Source organism: Neofelis nebulosa, chromosome 12 (genome assembly GCF_028018385.1).
Source record: "Neofelis nebulosa isolate mNeoNeb1 chromosome 12, mNeoNeb1.pri, whole genome shotgun sequence".
Lineage (NCBI taxonomy): Eukaryota > Metazoa > Chordata > Mammalia > Carnivora > Felidae > Neofelis > Neofelis nebulosa.
The window spans coordinates 24,887,973-24,905,341 of NC_080793.1; the positions used below are offsets into that span (position 1 = coordinate 24,887,973).

Consider the following 17,369-nt stretch of genomic DNA (forward strand, 5'->3'; position numbering starts at 1 on the left):
TGGTTCACTGATTTTCTGTACATCCTCTAAATATCAACACATTTTCTTATAAAGTATTAAAAAAAATCACATTCTTTAACGTCACTACCTGTCTCATCAGAAAAAAAATCTTAATGCGTCGAAGTCAACCCTTGATCGGATTTTTTATTTCTGCCTATATTCTTGTAATATCCGATAGCTCTCATGGTCTGAACCTTTCTTCCTAATCCCCTTGGGTACACAGAAATGTTACTTGATTGTTGTTGGAGACTACCAGTCTACAATTAATGTCTTCAGTTAATTTCTTAAGAATTGTCACAGAGTATTTCCTATCAGGGTGACCCAGAAACTATTTAAAAACTTTTTTAATAAAAATTCCAAAATGCCAGAAGCCTCAAAAGAATGCATGTAAAAATCACAAATAAGGGTATTGTTGGTTTGTTTCTTGGAATCAGTGGTATTATTCATCCATTCTTTGTCCCACAAGGTCAAATGGTCAGTCATGCATATTTTTGTAGGCATTGCAAGGCATTTTGAAGATTTTATGTAAGGAGTTATTGTAAATGAAACCAGCCTGCAAAGGCTCTCCTGTGAAGACTGAGCTGAGGTTTGCAAGAAATGCCGGGGACAACAAAATACGCCTTTATAAATGATACATTTGAGATAGGAAAGGAATGGATAGGCCTTTCATAGAACAGATGGTGTAACTTGCACATATGACAAAAAACAGAGCTGCTGTTTTGGAAAGGGCACACCAAAATAAAACCAGACGTTAGAGTTCTGGTCCCAGCTCTAGTTCCAGTTATTAGCTCCAAGGCCCTTGGGCAAGTTTTAAAACATCTCTGAGCTTCAGTTTGTCTATCTTGAAAATGAAGTTGGTATCCTCTGCACTGCTTCTCTCACGGGACAGATATTGTCAAGAGGGAATTTAAGTTCCCGAGAAGATAGGAAATGAAAACATCTAGGTGTGCCACAGTTATTGTACATCTTCTTCTAGTAGTGTTTAACGTGTATTATAGTAGCATTTAGCATATATTAGTGACCGTTTTAATAACTGATTCTAGTGAATTTACAGGTGATGGATCAAAGGAATTCAGTAGGGTCATCGTCTATCTGAAGAAAGATAGTCAGCTGTAGAGCTCTGCCCTTGACCCTATCTTATTTATTGTGATTTTAGTGAAATCATCGAAGTAATACTTTTGTATTTGTAGGTGAATCTAAGTTGGAGATGGCAAGAGGGGAGGCAGCTAATAAGACAAATACTAGAATGTTCATGTCTGCACTAATGATCCTATACAGGTTGCATTCTGGCATATTCTCCTGTAGGTTTTTTTTCTACACATATCATTTTTACATAGTTAAAATCATGCTATATATAAAATTTTTGTTTCCTACGTTTTACTTTTTTTAATTATGATTTTTTAATGTTTATTTTGGGGAGAGAGACAGAGCATGAGTGGGGGAAGGGCAGAGAGAGAGAAGGAGACACAGAATCTGAAAGCAGGCTCCAGGCTCCAAGCTATCAGCACAGAGCCCAATGTGGGGCTCAAACCCACGAACTGTGAGATCATGACCTGAGCCAAAGTTGGAAGCTTAACCAACTGAGCCACCCAGATGCCCCGTTTTCAATTTATAATTATGTCATAAAATGTTTTTCTGTGTTATGATACGCATATCTTTAATGGCTACCTGATATGATTTGGAGCTAGATTCACTGTGATTTTCTTAACCATTTTCCTTACTATTCAACGTTCAAGTGTTTTCAGATGATAACGTATTTCCCCCCCCACCCATAAAATACTACTCCGTTCTTGTCTTTTCACTTTCTGGTACTAACGCTCTTGTATTGAAAGCAGAGTAGATAGCTGTTGGAACTTCTTTCCTCAGGATTAGTTCTTTTTTTTTATTTTTTTATTTTTTAATTTTTTTTAATTTTATTTTTTAATATATGAAATTTACTGTCAAATTGGTTTCCATACAACACCCAGTGCTCATCCCAAAAGGTGCCCTCCTCAATACCCATCACCCACCCTGCCCTCCCTCCCACCCCCCATCAACCCTCAGTTTGTTCTCAGTTTTTAAGAGTCTCTTATGCTTTGGCTCTCTCCCACTCTAACCTCTTTTTTTTTTTTTTTTTTCCTTCCCCTCCCCCATGGGTTTCTGTTACGTTTCTCAGGATCCACATAAGAGTGAAACCATATGGTATCTGTCTTTCTCTGTATGGCTTATTTCACTTAGCATCACACTCTCCAGTTCCATCCACGTTGCTACAAAAGGCCATATTTCATTTTTTCTCATTGCCACGTAGTATTCCATTGTGTATATAAACCACAATTTCTTTATCCATTCATCAATTGATGGACATTTAGGCTCTTTCCATAATTTGGCTATTGTTGAGAGTGCTGCTATAAACATTGGGGTACAAGTGCCCCTATGCATCAGTACTCCTGTATCCCTTGGATAAACTCCTAGCAGTGCTATTGCTGGGTCATAGGGTAGGTCTATTTTTAATTTTCTGAGGAACCTCCACACTGCTTTCCAGAGCGGCTGCACCAATTTGCATTCCCACCAACAGTGCAAGAGGGTTCCCGTTTCTCCACATCCTCTCCAGCGTCTATAGTCTCCTGATTTCTTCATTTTGGCCACTCTGACTGGCGTGAGGTGGTATCTGAGTGTGGTTTTGATTTGTATTTCTCCTCAGGATTAGTTCTAATGATTCAGCTTTCCCTCTTCATCAGATCTTAGAGTCTCTGTGGATTGTCATGAGCCGGAACGTGAGCCTGCTTTTCACCACGGTCACCACCCTCCTGACCATCCTCTTCTACAGCGGGACGGCCCTTCTCAATTTTGTGCTATCTCTGGTATGTACATGTAGATAAGAGCATGTTACCTCTCCTTCTGCAGTGAAGCGTTTTCTTGGTTCCATTTGTGTTTCCTTCCTGTAGTTTCCAAATGTGATTTTTTAGGAGATACTGTCCTTTGTTTTGCAGATAATTTTCCTGACCACACTATTTTATCTATTAAGTTCCAGTGATGAGTACTACAAGCCAGTGAAGTGGGTGATAAGCCTGACACCACTATCTCAGCCAGGTCCTTCTTCTAATATTATTGGCCAGTCTGTGGAAGAAGCTATCAGGTAGGGATAAGATTTATGCTATTCTTATTTCCTTTAGACACTGCTTTCTGTGAGAAGCCTGTTTCAGTCTTGAGCCTTTCTAATCAGTGCAAAACTAGTGACGGACCCTGGTATTTTCAAAATTTTTAATTTCCTTTTGAGAGAATAATGTGAGCAGCGCAAGTTTCGATAAGAAGAAAAATTCAGTTTCGGTATCCTGCTGTCAGCCCTGTGAGCTACAGCCCCCTCACCCCGTGCAGGCTCTTGCTCTCGCTGCAGCTCATGTCGCTTGCTGGGGAGAAACCCCTCTTGTACCACGCATACACCTCCCCCTTCTCTTAGAGCTCAGGAACTGCAACTTTGTCCCGGGAGAAGAATAAATGGTCTTTCTATTTCTTCCTCTCTCCCTCTGCAGCTGGGCTCTGTGCCCTTTGCGTGAAGTTAGCCTGGAAACTGGAAATGCAAAGATTTTGGTTATTTTTAAGTCATGGGCTGGATGTGCATCACAAGTTCTGGCCAGAAACTTCCCGTGTCTTCTGGGGTCCATGTATTGCAGGCTGGGCTTTTGAATGAGATGATTCCTCAACTTTTTTTTCTTCATACGCTCTTTCCAAGTCACTGGCTTCTGCCCTCCTTTTTCCTCTTTGTCATTTCAGGTAGGGAAAGGCCTTTTGCAGCTCAAACCTAGCTCCGCTCCTTCCCTACCCTTTCCTCTTATTGCTTGGGACTTGTTAGAGTTCTACTACATTTTTACTGCTTATGAATAGCTATACCCAAATTAAATCCTCATATCATCCGTTAGAGTTTCTTTTTGTAATAAGTTGTCAGCCAGGTGTTCTTAAACTTATTTTGAATAGTGAATCATTGGTTGGCATTTATGTTTCCACTTATTTTTAAGAAATAGCATTGCTTGAGGGCACCTGGGAGGCTCAGTCGGTCGGTTAAGCATCCAACTCTTGATCTCCGCTGAGCTCATGATCTCACAGTTTGAGTTTGAGCCCTTCATCAGGCTCTGCACTGACAGTGCGGAGTCTGCTTGGGATTCCCTGTCTCCCTCAGTCTCTGCCCCTCCTCTGCTGTCTTGTGTGCGCTCACTCTCTCTCTCTCTCAAGAATAAATAAAATAAAACATGAAAAAATTATTATAAAAAATAGCATTGCTTTGAACTAGTCTTCCACAGAAATCTTGATTTGACTGGATAATTCTCTGACTGATCTTGGCTTATTTCTTCATTGTGTTTATTTAATAACTGGTTGAGGATACCATTTTGGTCTCTGAAAAACCTTAGTTACATTCAAATAACACACATGTTCTTGAAATATATTCTTCCTAGAAAGTTTGGTGGGTTTTCTTTCTTTTTCCTACTAGCAAGGCCTGGGTACAGTCTTCAATATCTTGCTTCCTTTGTTAGCCATCAGGTTGAATTTTAAAAATGCCCTTATCCTCTCTGGTGCTCTTGGGTATCCCCGTGGGGCCATCTATGTAAAGATTCCAAGTTTGGGAGTGCATCATCTACTGTAACAGTTTTCAGGGTGAAGCTATCTTCGGGGAAGTCACTTGCTGGCTTTAGCATTCCTTTTAAGCCTGCACAACCATTGGTTATCATCTTTATTGAGTAAATAAAATGCTGAAAACTCTTAGCAATAAATTCACGTTAGTTTATCTAAGTGACCTCTGTCTGGCTTAAAGAAGTTTGTGTAAATAACTCGACCAGAAAGAAAAATAACCTTCAATCTTCCCAGTAGGATGAAACTGGTGAATCAACCCTATCAAAGGCTGACAGAACCCTTTCAGTCAGTGTAAGTTAAGCCAAGCCTTACAGAAAAATATCTACCTTGTCCCATTAAGAACTTCAAGAAAGCTGATACTTCATTTTCCTGCAGTAATCTTTATTAGCACTGACTGTTATTCTCACAAAAGCTTTTCTGTTTTTAAATCACAGTTCTTGAGTTTTCTCTTGTTCGGCTTTCTTAGAGTGAACTGCTGGTCAACTGTCCTCTGTCTGTCTGGCATTGAGTCACTTTTGTTTTCATACAGATATGCCAACTCCTTTGTTTTAAACTTAATACTTTAATGTCATCGTTGCTTGGAGTTGGTAAGCAGAGCTGTGACTTGCATGTCGGTTCAGCTGATTGAAAGCACATATCCTTCCGGTATACCACAATGCCTTCTTCCAGGAGGAGCTGGTTGAGGCAGAAGATGATGACTTAACTTTGTGGTACTGTTAAGACTGTTTAAATAGTCACATGAGGCTGGCGGCTAAAAATTCAGGTCTTTGGCCCACAAGGGCATTTGAGGTTAGAAAGAGTGTGGTCATCTACAGAGATAAGAAATAAATGCCTTTTTACAAATTAGATTTGCCTTATTTTCTTGGGATTGTACAGACTAAGTATGCGCTGTAACAGTAGCCCATGTCTTGGTTCCAAAGCATACTAGTACAAAACCCATTTATTTTATCATGTCTTTTTTTTTTTTTTTTAAACGTTTTATTTATTTTTGAGACAGGGAGAGAAGAGCATGAACAGGGGAGGGTCAGAGAGAGGTAGACACAGAATCTGAAACAGGCTCCAGGCTCTGAGCGGTCAGCACAGAGCCCAACGCGGGGCTCGAACTCACGGACCGCGAGATCATGACCTGAGCCAAAGTCGGCCGCTTAACCGACTGAGCCACCCAGGCGCCCCATATTTTATCATGTTTTTAATATAGGAAAAAGTTTAAACCCTCAGTACCAGAACTGTAATCTTAATGGCTCTCAAAATTGAAAACTACAGTGCAGACTAGTTAATTTGTCTGGTCCATTTGTGTAACCACAGCTATATCAAGTTATGTAAATTAAAGATTATAACTCCAGACGATTTTTAGCAGTCTCCGTGCTTATTGTCTCTTTCTTTCCTGGGTCAAATGCAAGACCTGGAATGTACAGGTTTTATAGAGATGCCTCTGTAGAACCTTCTCACATATGTAAGATAATAGTAAGTTCTAGTTCTAAGAGCTCTTGTCACATTTTTCATTCTGAAGGATTGTGTTCAAGATGGAATATGTTTCTTCACGGACAAAGATTTTAAGAGGAAAAATATTAAACAAGTGTTTATGAAAATGTTATTATACGGTCCTCAGAGGGCACTTCAGTCTACAAATTATCAGTGATCTCAGATTTTATAAAGATCAGTCATTAGTCATCATCAGTGTTGCAGTCAAGTGGAAATCGTTCAACTCATTTTATATGATCCATCGATAAGTTAAAAGTGGACTTGAAATTGGGAGTTAACTGCATGACCAGGCAGTGGCAGTGTCTTGGCTTTTGAAGCTTTGCTTTATGAAATATGTGGCTACTTGATGATCACCATCTCGTTGAATTGTTGAACCTCAGGATTCTCAGATCTGAATAAGTGTTCTTCTAAATTGAATATGTTTGTGTGTTCATTTGGGTTTTCATTTCATGAATTTTTCAGTTAGTGGCATGCATCCCCTACCCCCAAACCATTTTTGTCCCTTTAGAGCATGTCGTGTCCTGAATGTTTGCATCACATCCTTCTTCCCCGATGCTCCCATTCTGCTTGCTCTGGTGGAGATATTGCACATTACTAAGTTGCATGTTGTCACGGCCTCAGTGCAATTTAGTGTGTGTGATATTTTCACATGAGTGCATGCACACGGGTATGGCTCTTGCTTGTGGGATTACAGGTTTTCAGTGCCAGTGGGTGGGAGTCTTACTTATGAATTAGATGGGAGAATGTATGTACTGAGTTTTTTTTTTTAATTTGGAAAATGAATGTACTTTTCACCTCTATCCCTCCAACTATGGAGAATTAAAGGTATTGGGTAAAAAAAAAAAAAAAAAAAAAAAATCAGTGCTGATCATTCCGTAATTCCGTATTTCCATTTTTGACTTTAAACAAATATTCGTTGCAAAGAAATTCTCATGAATCTAAGGTTATAAACATTTGTTTAAATTAAAATGTAGAAGGAAGAGTTTAAAGCTGTAAGAGTGTATTTTCATTTATTCGAAGAGATAGCTCTCCTAACACTGGAATAGAGTGACACAATCTCTTATACGTATTTGGGAAAATCATATTAGCTGGAGTTCTTAAATAATAACCAACTCAGTAAAAAGAATGCCTTTTTAACCTACTTGATTAAAGATTGGTCTAATAATTCTAAACCTTTACATCAAGTTTCCAAGGGAGTGACCTTAAGAAACTTTGTCTTGTATTTAGTTTCTCATTGTGATGCTTTAAAGAATTGCTAAATTAATTTTAATAGCCTTATAATAGAACTAGTGTTGAGATACAAATGTTTGCTATTTGCCTATATACTGTTCACTTTTTAATTAGAGTAGGCATCCATTATCAGCAGGCACTGTCAAAGACACAAAACCATGTAGTAATGATATAAAAACATTGAATTAATATTTCTACTGCCAAGGATTCCAGATGATTTAATGTGACGCCACTGTTGTACCCTTCTGTGTGTGACTGTGACTCACTGTTTTTCCCAGTGGGGATGGAAGGTTTCCGCAGAAGCGGCTTCTCCCTGTGCTTCTCAGCAGCATGCTAGGTCTGTGCGTACAGCGTGACCTTCCCTTCTGGAACAGGGAAATCCAGTCTCAACCAGGTTTCTGTGCTTTTTACTGTGTGGAGCTGGGTCTCTGGGACAGATGACCCCGGAAAGGGAGGGAGATGTAACTTTTCAAGAGAGGTTAGGTAGTAATGAAAAGAGCTGGGGGATACTATGTCCGATTGGTAATTTTATATGCTGTGTTTCTGGAAGCCGGCCTGCCCTCTCTACTACCTGGCCTTCTCTTGAGGGGCAGTACAGAACATTGGTAAGGTAACGCTTGTTGTTGTTGCCTGAGGGAACAATAATCTGATAGCCTTCCTAGTTGACCTTTAGAAAGAAAAGAGGGTAGAACCAGTGTAATGAAATGTTGGGAGCAGGCAGAATTTGATTTTGGATTCTTTCCTTTCTTCTTACTTAGACACGTGAACGCTACCTGTCTATTGGTTTAGAGTCCTGTGTCCTCTGAGGGCACAGAGCTCCTTGACTGTGGCTTATCATTCTCCCCAACCCCCTCCTTGCTTCAAGTCGCATTCCAGCAAAAGCAGATCATCTGATCAAATCCTGGGTTGTCTGGCAAGTTTTCTCCTTTTAGAAAAGTAACAACAAACCCATTTTTCTTTTCTTTTTTTTAAGCTTCCTCGTCATCTCTCTTCCCAAGAACACCCCTTTGGTCAGAATTTATTAGCAAACTTGTAAGAGTTAACAGTTTCATCTTAGAGTTTGTAAAGAGTGAGGAGAGAGCTGGTTAAGAACTAAATCTTAACCAGGCACTTGAAACCAGTTCAAGCCCCTGGTGCAGAGAAGTTAGATATACAGTTGACTCCTGAATAATGTGGGGGTTAGGAGACACCAGCGCCCTACACTGCCAAAAATCCACATAGGACTTTTGACTCTCCAGAAAGTTAACTGCTAATAGCTTACTGTTGACTAGAAACCTTACTTATAAGCAGTCAGTTAAAGCATACTTTGTATGTTGTTCTTATTGTATACTGTATTCTTAGTTTAGTAAGCCAGAGAAAAGAATATGTTACTAAGAGAATCATAAGAGAAAATACATTTTTTTAAGTTTATTTATTTTGAGAGAGAAAGAGAGAGAGAGAGAGAGAGACAGTGTGAGTGGGGCAGGGGCAGAGAGAGGGAGAGAGAGGGAATCCCAAGCAGGCTCCATGCTGCCAGCACAGAGCCTGATGTGGGGCTTGAACCCACAAAGCTCAGATCATGACCTGAACCCAAACCAAGAGTTGGATGCTTAACTGACTGAGCCACCCAGGTGCCCTGAAAATACATTTTCAATACCATATCAAAAAAAAAAAAAAATCCGCATGTAAGTGGACTAGTGTAGTTCAAATGTGTTGTTTAAGGATCATTCATACAGTTGTATAAACGAGGCATGGACACACATCTTTAGTACCGTACAGTATAAATGCACAATAGTGTTTATTAGGGGAAAACTTAGACAAAGACTGATTGTGAATGAATTTGGAATTTTTATTCACAGAGAGGTATGTTTAGGGACCCCCGTTGGATTGGATACCCTGTAGCCTGCCTTCCAGTTGAAGGGAACCCTGCCCTTTATAGCTCTGTGTATAATAGATAGGACTGTCTAACGGTGGAAGCTTTCTGAATGAGGATGCAACCTTGTTAGAAAGCGGGGAGCTTCCACCTCTGTGGCTGGTGTCAGTCCCATCCCTTGAGCTACATCAGACCTGCTAAGCCAGCTCAACTGAGCTACCAAAACATGGGAAGAAAAGAGCATCCAGTGTCTTCTGAATTTGATTCTGTTAAATTGCTGAGTGCTGGGAAAGCCTGGAGATGCAGTTGGAGAATAATGTCAATGAGTTTTGAAGAATCACTGGAAAAAAAGAGGTCCCAGAAGACTGAGCACAGGCAAACACTCTATTCAAGAGAGAAGATTGAAGTAGACAGTAGAGGAAGACTAATGTTACATACCTATTATAGCCTGATGAATTTGATGCAGATTTTCTTGTAAATTTCCATAGTAGATGCTTGATCGTATGGTTGTGAATAGTTACAAAGGGAAGGGTAATTTCCAGTGGCACCATGCATTCACCTGGCACGGATCATATGTAACCACCCTTAGAAAAATGCCACAAGCCAGAGCTTTTGTGATTTTTACAAGAGATTTGGTGAAGTATATCATAGTGTCTTTCCTGGATGGCAAGATGGAAGAATGCTTACTGAATTTGAATATCTAAAAAGTGTTGATGAATGGATTGACATCATTGAGTGAATGAAATGAGAGAATGATCTTTCATTGGTATGATTATAAGGAATAAATACGCCCGCATTGATTAAACTAGTGATTTCTGGTAACCCGTTCAAACTGTATTGTGTATGCCATTAATTATGTGTCAAATGAAGTTGTGTTAGATTATGAAAATGAACAATTCCCAGTCTCTGAATTTCAGGTTCCAAAGAACCTGAGAGATGAGTGATTATACACTCAGTATTTTGGATTTTTGCTCCGGTAGCTTCATCGGTACCTTATAATTTAAAAAACTTAAGTCTAAAACTTTGTGGTATGCTGCTTTCACTCTCAGCTTTGCCGTACCCTGCACCCCTTTAGCACATAGCAAAGATTGGTTTTCTTCCAGAAACCGCCAGGAGAAAAGAGAAAGTTAACCACGTGCGTTATTTTTAGCCTTACTACAATGCTACCTGGTAATAGTGACACAATTCTCTGAAAGCACCAACTTAATTGTGTGCTTACTGTGCACCAGTCACTAAGCTTACCACTTGAGTTGCAGTGTTAATGTCCATCATACCGTTATGAAGTGAATGCTTGCCGTAATGCCAACATTATGAAGTTAAATGTTGTCTCTATTTGACAGTTAGGAAGAGTGAAGCTCAGAGAAGTTGTACAGTTTTGAAGATCATGCCACACTAATCAGTGACAGAATGGGATTCCAGAGCAGTGGGTGACAGAGCCAGAGCTCTTGTGGCCCCGTTGCCCTGTTGTTCCTGCCGAATCCATGTCCTGTTTGCCTTCACTAATGTTTCTCATTTATGAGCGCGTTCTTGACTGTTTGCTTCCTCAACACTCTTACATTTCATTCATATGTTCCTTCTCTGAGCGGTCTCCTAACCTCCAGGCCAATGGCCTTCACTTCTGTCCCTTCTTTTGTCCATCCTCTACACTGACATATGCTGAGCACCCACTGTGCCAAACCCTGACTTACACATTTTGCATGTATTATTTCATTGATCCCCTGTCTGGTCCCCTCATTCACCCAGGAAAGAGTCCGCTGGTCAGAAATCAAGAAAATCTTTTAAACTGGGAGTGTAGTTCATGTTTTTTTTTTTTTAATGAAGGCTGGAAAAAGAATAAAAAATGAGGGCCTGAGTTATTCCCAAGTGAAAAGGCAATAACGACCCTCTTGAAATTGTTGGATCTGTGCACTAGATCACTCGGATGTACTAGCTCCCACAATAGGCATCCACCTGACTAAAAGCCAGTGCGTTGGGTGCGGAGTGGGTCATAGAGTTCTACGTAGCGTTGCACCAGCAAGGCACAGATGCACACATTGTGGCCGCCACATGTGGCCTGTTGCATCTTTCATTGCTGCTCTGTTCCTCTCCCCTTTCCCCATGTTCTACTTCTATTTTCCAGAACGTTTCACTCTAATATGGTGATTAGGACCCCAGTTTGCCTCGGGATGGGTATACTGAGCCTTAGTCCCCTTTTGGAAGTGGTCAGCTAGGATAGCCACTATCGAATAATGGCCCTGGCCAGAGCCAGATGCAGGTGTCATGCAGCTGCCCAGGCTTCTCTTGGTGGTCTCTTGGCCTTGAGGACCATTAAGTACATGTTTGGCCTGCAGGTGAATATCTTCGTAATATAGAATAGGAATCTGGATACCAAAAATACATCTTCATCCAACATCTTGATCTTTAGTGAGTTGGGTGACTGGATTTGGAGTTAGTGTACCAGAGTGATCTAGTACACCGATCCAACAATTCCCAGAAGAGTTTTCTTGCCTTTTAACTGTGACTGGCTCAGTACCATTCCTCCCACCCTCACCCTCATTTTGAACTTTCTTCTTCTTTTTCTTTTTTAGAGAAAAGATTTTAACAGATTTACCTGATTTTTGACCAAGAGTCAGTCTGTCTCTGTCTCTGTCTCTCTGTCTCTCTCTTTTTAAAGTTTATTTGAGAGAGAGTGTGTGCACAAGTGGGGAAGGGAGCAGACGGAGAAAGAAAGAATGAATCCCAAGCAGGCTCCTTGTAGAGCCTGACATGGTGCTCAAACCCACAAACTGGGAGATCATGACCTGAGCCCAAACCAAGAGTCGAATGTTTAACTGACTGAGCCACCCAAGTGCCCCAAGTGTCTCTTTTCCGGATGAATCAGAGGAACCAGCAAGGAGTCAATGGAACGACATAGACAAAGCATGTAACGCAGTGCTTGGCTCATACTGGATTGTGTTAGTTTCTGATTGTAGCTCTAACATTACCATAAGCTTAGTGGCTTAAACCACATAGATTTTTTTATCTGACAGTTCTAGAGGTCAGAAGGCCTAAAATTAGACTGTCAGCAGGCCTGCGTTCTTTCTTTTTTTTTTTTTTTTTTTTTTATTTTTTTATAAATTTTTTTTTTTTTTTCAACGTTTTTTTTTTTTTTTTTTTTTTTATTTATTTTTGGGACAGAGAGAGACAGAGCATGAACGGGGGAGGGGCAGAGAGAGAGGGAGACACAGAATCGGAAACAGGCTCCAGGCTCCGAGCCATCAGCCCAGAGCCTGACGCGGGGCTCGAACTCACGGACCGCGAGATCGTGACCTGGCTGAAGTCGGACGCTTAACCGACTGCGCCACCCAGGCGCCCCGATTCTTTCTTTTTTTTTAATTTTTTTAATTTTTTTTTTTTTCCAACGTTTTTTATTTATTTTTGGGACAGAGAGAGACAGAGCATGAACGGGGGAGGGGCAGAGAGAGAGGGAGACACAGAATCGGAAACAGGCTCCAGGCTCCGAGCCATCAGCCCAGAGCCTGACGCGGGGCTCAAACTCACGGACCGCGAGATCGTGACCTGGCTGAAGTCGGACGCTTAACCGACTGCGCCACCCAGGCGCCCTGGCCTGCGTTCTTTCTGGAAGCTTTATGGGAGAATCGGTTTCCTTGCCCTTTCCAGCCTCTGGAGGCTGCCTGCACTCCTTGGCTTGTGGTCCTTCATGTTCAAAGCTGGCAATGTAGTGTCTTCAAATGTCTCCTTCTCTCTGACCTCTGCTTTTGTCCTCATGTCTCCTTCTGTAACTCTGACTCTTCTACATCCCTCTTTATATATATATATATATATATATATATATATATTTTTTTTTTTTTTTTTTTTTTTTTTTTACTGAGATAAAATGCATACACATGAAATTCACCATTTTAACCATTTTAAAGTGTACAATTCAGTGGTTTTAATATATTCACAATTTGTGCATCCATCACCTCTGTCTTATATCAGCCACCTCCCTCTTATCAGGACTTCTGTAATTACATTGTGCCAATCCAGTAATCCAGGATAATCACCTTGATCTCACAATGCTTACTTAGCTCAGTCACATCTGCAAAGTCCCATTTGCCAAATGAGGTAACATATTCATAGGGCCTGGGCATGGATGTAGACATTTTTGTGGGGCTGTTACTCAGTTTACCACATGGGGTACTTAGCAAACATTAGTGTCTCTTGACCTTACCTTCTTATTTCAGGAACACTCAGCTCTTGCACTACAACTTTCTAGAGTCTTCATCATCAGAATACTCTGAGCATCAATGAAACATACTGATCTCAAGAAATAGTAAATACCATAGCACCAAAAATAGTTACTGTTTATTGGGCACCTAGTATACCACTGGGTCACTTAGTAGGGGCTTCAGATGCATTGTCATTTAGCTTTTCACGAGCTGAATTGCTCTTTCTGCCAGTATCCACCCCCATAATACTATAAATATTAAATTTAGCCTCACATCTTGAGGAGATGTGGCGTAATATAGCAGGCAGTGACTTCTGGCTGATTGTCCATGGACTCTACACTTTCTTTGAATTGAGAGATGAAAGGAATTACTGGTGTTTCTTATAAAATTAAAACATACCATATGACCCAGCATCTCCATTCCTAGGTATTTACTGAAACGCAATGAAGGTGTATGTCCATGCAAAGACTTCTGCTCACGTGTTCATAGCAACGTTATTCACAGTAGCTCCAAACTGGAAAAACCCAAATGTCCATCAGCTGGTGATTACATAATCTAATTGTGCTATATCCAAATGATGGACTACTCAGCAGTTAAAGAGGAACAAAGTGCTGATAACCATGTGGGTGAATCTCAAAATATTGAACGAGATTAAAGAAACCCAACACAAAAGCTACATAATGAAAGTGTGAATGTCCTTGACACTCCTGAACGATACACTTAAAAATGGTTAAATGGCAAATTGCTTGGTATGTATATTTTACCACAATTTTTTAAAAAGCTGCATAATGTGGGGTGCCTGGGTGGCTCAATCCATTAAGCTTCCAACTTCGACTCAGGTCATGATCTCCCCGGTTCGTGGGTTTGAGCCCCCGCATCCGGCTCTGTGCTGACAGCTCAGAGCCTGGAGCCTGCTTCGGATTCTGTGTCTCCCTCTCTCTGCCCCTCCCCTGCTCATGCTCTGTCTCTCTCTGTCTGTCAAAAATAAATAAATGTTTAAAAAAATAAAAAAACTGCATAATGTATGATTATGTTCATATGAAATTCTAGAAAAGGCAAAACCATAGTGGCAGAAAGCATATCTAGTTGATGTCAGGGATCAGGATTCAGGGAGGGATAGACTGTCAAAGGGCATGAGGGAACGTTTTGGGGTGACAGAAGTGTTCTATATCTTGATTGTGATGATGGTTACACAACTGTACACATTTGCCAAAATTTGTTGAATTTTGTTTGTAAATTATAGTTCAGTAAAGCTGATTAAAAAAGAAAAAAATGCTAGGAATTTGATGGAGCTAAAAAAAATTCTGTCTACTAGTAAATTGTTAGGGGATTTTTCTTTGCTGTTTTATAAAAACCTTGTGTACCAGATCATAAGTAATAAGATAGAGGGGAATGCCTTGCCTTTTCATCCTTCATTGGGTTACATGAAAATGTTTAGTAACTGTAAACAGCATGGGATGCATTTAGGATCCACAAAATTACTTGCGAGTTGCCTTAGTGAGAATGTTACAGCAATGAGTATTCCCAGAGGTAAAGAAGAAGGGCGATTGTGTGCTGTTTCCTAGAAGTGGTCCTTTTTGGATTGAGTTTTGCCTACGTGCCACCCAGAGGGGGAGATTCAGTTGCAATATTTTGTTGTACCTTTGATGTCAACTTCATTTTGGCTTAAGAGTTTTTGAATAACATGAGGTTGGTGAAAAAATTTTTGAATAACATTAAGGTTGGTGAAAACATCTATCTTTTGTCATTGACCTCCCCAGTTCTGTTCCAATTCTGTACTTTTTTTCCTTAGACGTTATTCTTATTAATCTCCCTGGGGTATTTGACCTTAATATCATCCCCTCTTTCTCAAAAGCTTCTTTCTCCTTTGGTCTCTTGGAATACTACACTCTAGTGACTTTTCTGCCTACTGCAGAAGTGATTTCATGATCTCTTTGGCTGGTGTATTTTTGTCCTTAGGTCCCCTGTGGGAACGCAGCCCATTGCCCCATTTTCTCTATGTTTGCCCCTGGGGATATCTTCTCCTTTCCTATGATTCATCTCCTCTGACACATCTCAAAGTTTTTGTCCCAAGTTCTCCATTGACTTTGTCTTTTATTTCCAGCTACCTCAAGGGTATTTTCATCATCCTTATTTCTTACCATTGCCCAAACCAAATGTATTCCCTTATCTCCCGTGTCTTCGCTCATTCTGGGCTTTTCCACGTCTTTGAGACACTGCCATTCTCTCCCCCTCAGGTTTAAAACCTGAAGCTCTGCTAGTTTCTCTTTTTCCTCCGTCTCCTATTCAGTTCAGGTCTTTTCTGTTTCCTCTGGGCTCTCTCCCTTCCTCTCGGTCTTTTTGATACGACTTTAATCTGCATCTTTTTGTCAGAAGGCACATGGCAACCCCATATTCTTGAGTGAAAGCTGCTGGTCAGGATGACGAAGAAGGTTTCACAATTTGGGAAGCCACCGTGTCACCAAATCCATGTGTCAGAACCCTGTTACAATGACTGAATCACTAGGTTGGCTTTGCTCTTACAGCACATCTCTTGGAATGCTTTGGAAAAGCTTATCGTTTCCTTTTGTGTGTCCAGTGTCCCCTTTGCTGCCACATTCCCTGATTTTTTTTAATTATAGACAGCTTTTCCTTCTCTCATGAGTATATGACTCTGCTTCCCCTGTACCCCCCAGAGTCATGGTTTTGTAATTTTATGATACCTTTGGCATCATAAACTTATGGTTTGCTGCCTTTGTGTTCTCTCTGAGCAGTTCCTTATTACTTTTCACACAACACTACCTTAATCTTCCAGCTGGAAACCAAAGCTGAAGCACCTGCAATTGCAGATTTTCATGTGCTTTGTTCCTACTAATCACCAACTATGTGGATCTGTTTTTACCCCTTTTGTGTTTTCCTCTCTCATTTTACTTGGGAGGTAATAAGATTTTTTTTTTTTTCTTCCATAAATTCTCTCCCAATAACCTGCATTCTTTGATAGCATTTGTCGAAGTTACTCTGTAGGCTTGGTTGCAGAGTTGAAGGAATGTGGGAAAACTTTGTTAATAAGAGAAGACCCATGAAATGCAGGTTAAATTCTCTTGCACTTGTCTTCAAAGGGGAGGGTTGGCCACCGATTTCTCAGAGTTTATGTCCTCAGAAATAAGAGAGTCATGCTTTTTGTTTTCCATTTATTTTGGTGGTGGAAGATGTGCTTCAGAGGTGAAAAGTTGATTAATTATTTCAGCGGGCAGGGTATTTTAAGGTGTTTCATTTCAGTTATTTTTTTCATCAGAGAAATTTACTAAACTTGTTCTGGGGTTTTAAAGTAAAGGCTTTATATTTCTTTGAAATAAAATGCAAAGGGCATTCTCAGGCCATTGGAAAAATTGAAGTTGTTATCAGATTTGGAATGAAGTAGCCAGAGGCCTGGAACAACTTCCGTTTTTGCATCGCAATGTGATACTGTGTTTATTTACTTTCCCTTTTATCTTTGGGTATTCTAGAGGGGTGTTTGATGCTTCCCTCAAAATGGCTGGCTTCTACGGATTGTACACTTGGCTGACTCATACTATATTTGGCATCAATATTGTCTTCATACCATCAGGTAACAATAGTATCCTAACTTCCCCTGTCCTCTATTTAAGGAAAATGAAGCCATTTTACGTACGTTGGGAATGTCATCTTCCTCAAATTTAAAATACTAAATTTTGAGATGTAATCTAGTCTAGATTAGGAGCAGAAGTATGATTTGTAATGTTTATTTATGCTGTATCTCCAGTAGCTAGAATGATACCCAGCACTTAGAAAGCACTGCATAAGGGGCACCTGGGTGGCTCAGTTGATTAAGCCTCCGACTTCAGCTCAGGTCATGATCTCACAGTCCGTCTTGAGTTCAAGCCCTGCATCAGGCTCTTTGCTGATAGCTGGGAGCCTGGAGCCTGCTTCAGATTCTGTGTCTCCCTCTCTGTCTGCCCCTCCCCTGCTTATGCTCTTTGTTCCAAAAATAAATAAAACATTAAAAAACAAAAAGA

At 40.4% G+C, this 17,369-nt stretch overlaps 1 protein-coding gene across 4 annotated transcripts in view; it reads left to right on the forward strand.

Moving 5' to 3' along the window:
- Nucleotides 1-17,369, forward strand: part of TMEM245 (transmembrane protein 245) — a 98,225-nt gene that overhangs the window by 63,843 nt on the left and 17,013 nt on the right. For all 4 annotated transcript variants that reach the window (XM_058694642.1, XM_058694640.1, XM_058694638.1 and 1 more), the window contains 3 exons: nt 2,718-2,840; nt 2,970-3,115; nt 16,842-16,942. In XM_058694642.1, the coding sequence (XP_058550625.1) occupies nt 2,718-2,840; nt 2,970-3,115; nt 16,842-16,942 (370 nt within the window). The remainder of the gene's footprint in view (nt 1-2,717; nt 2,841-2,969; nt 3,116-16,841; nt 16,943-17,369) is intronic.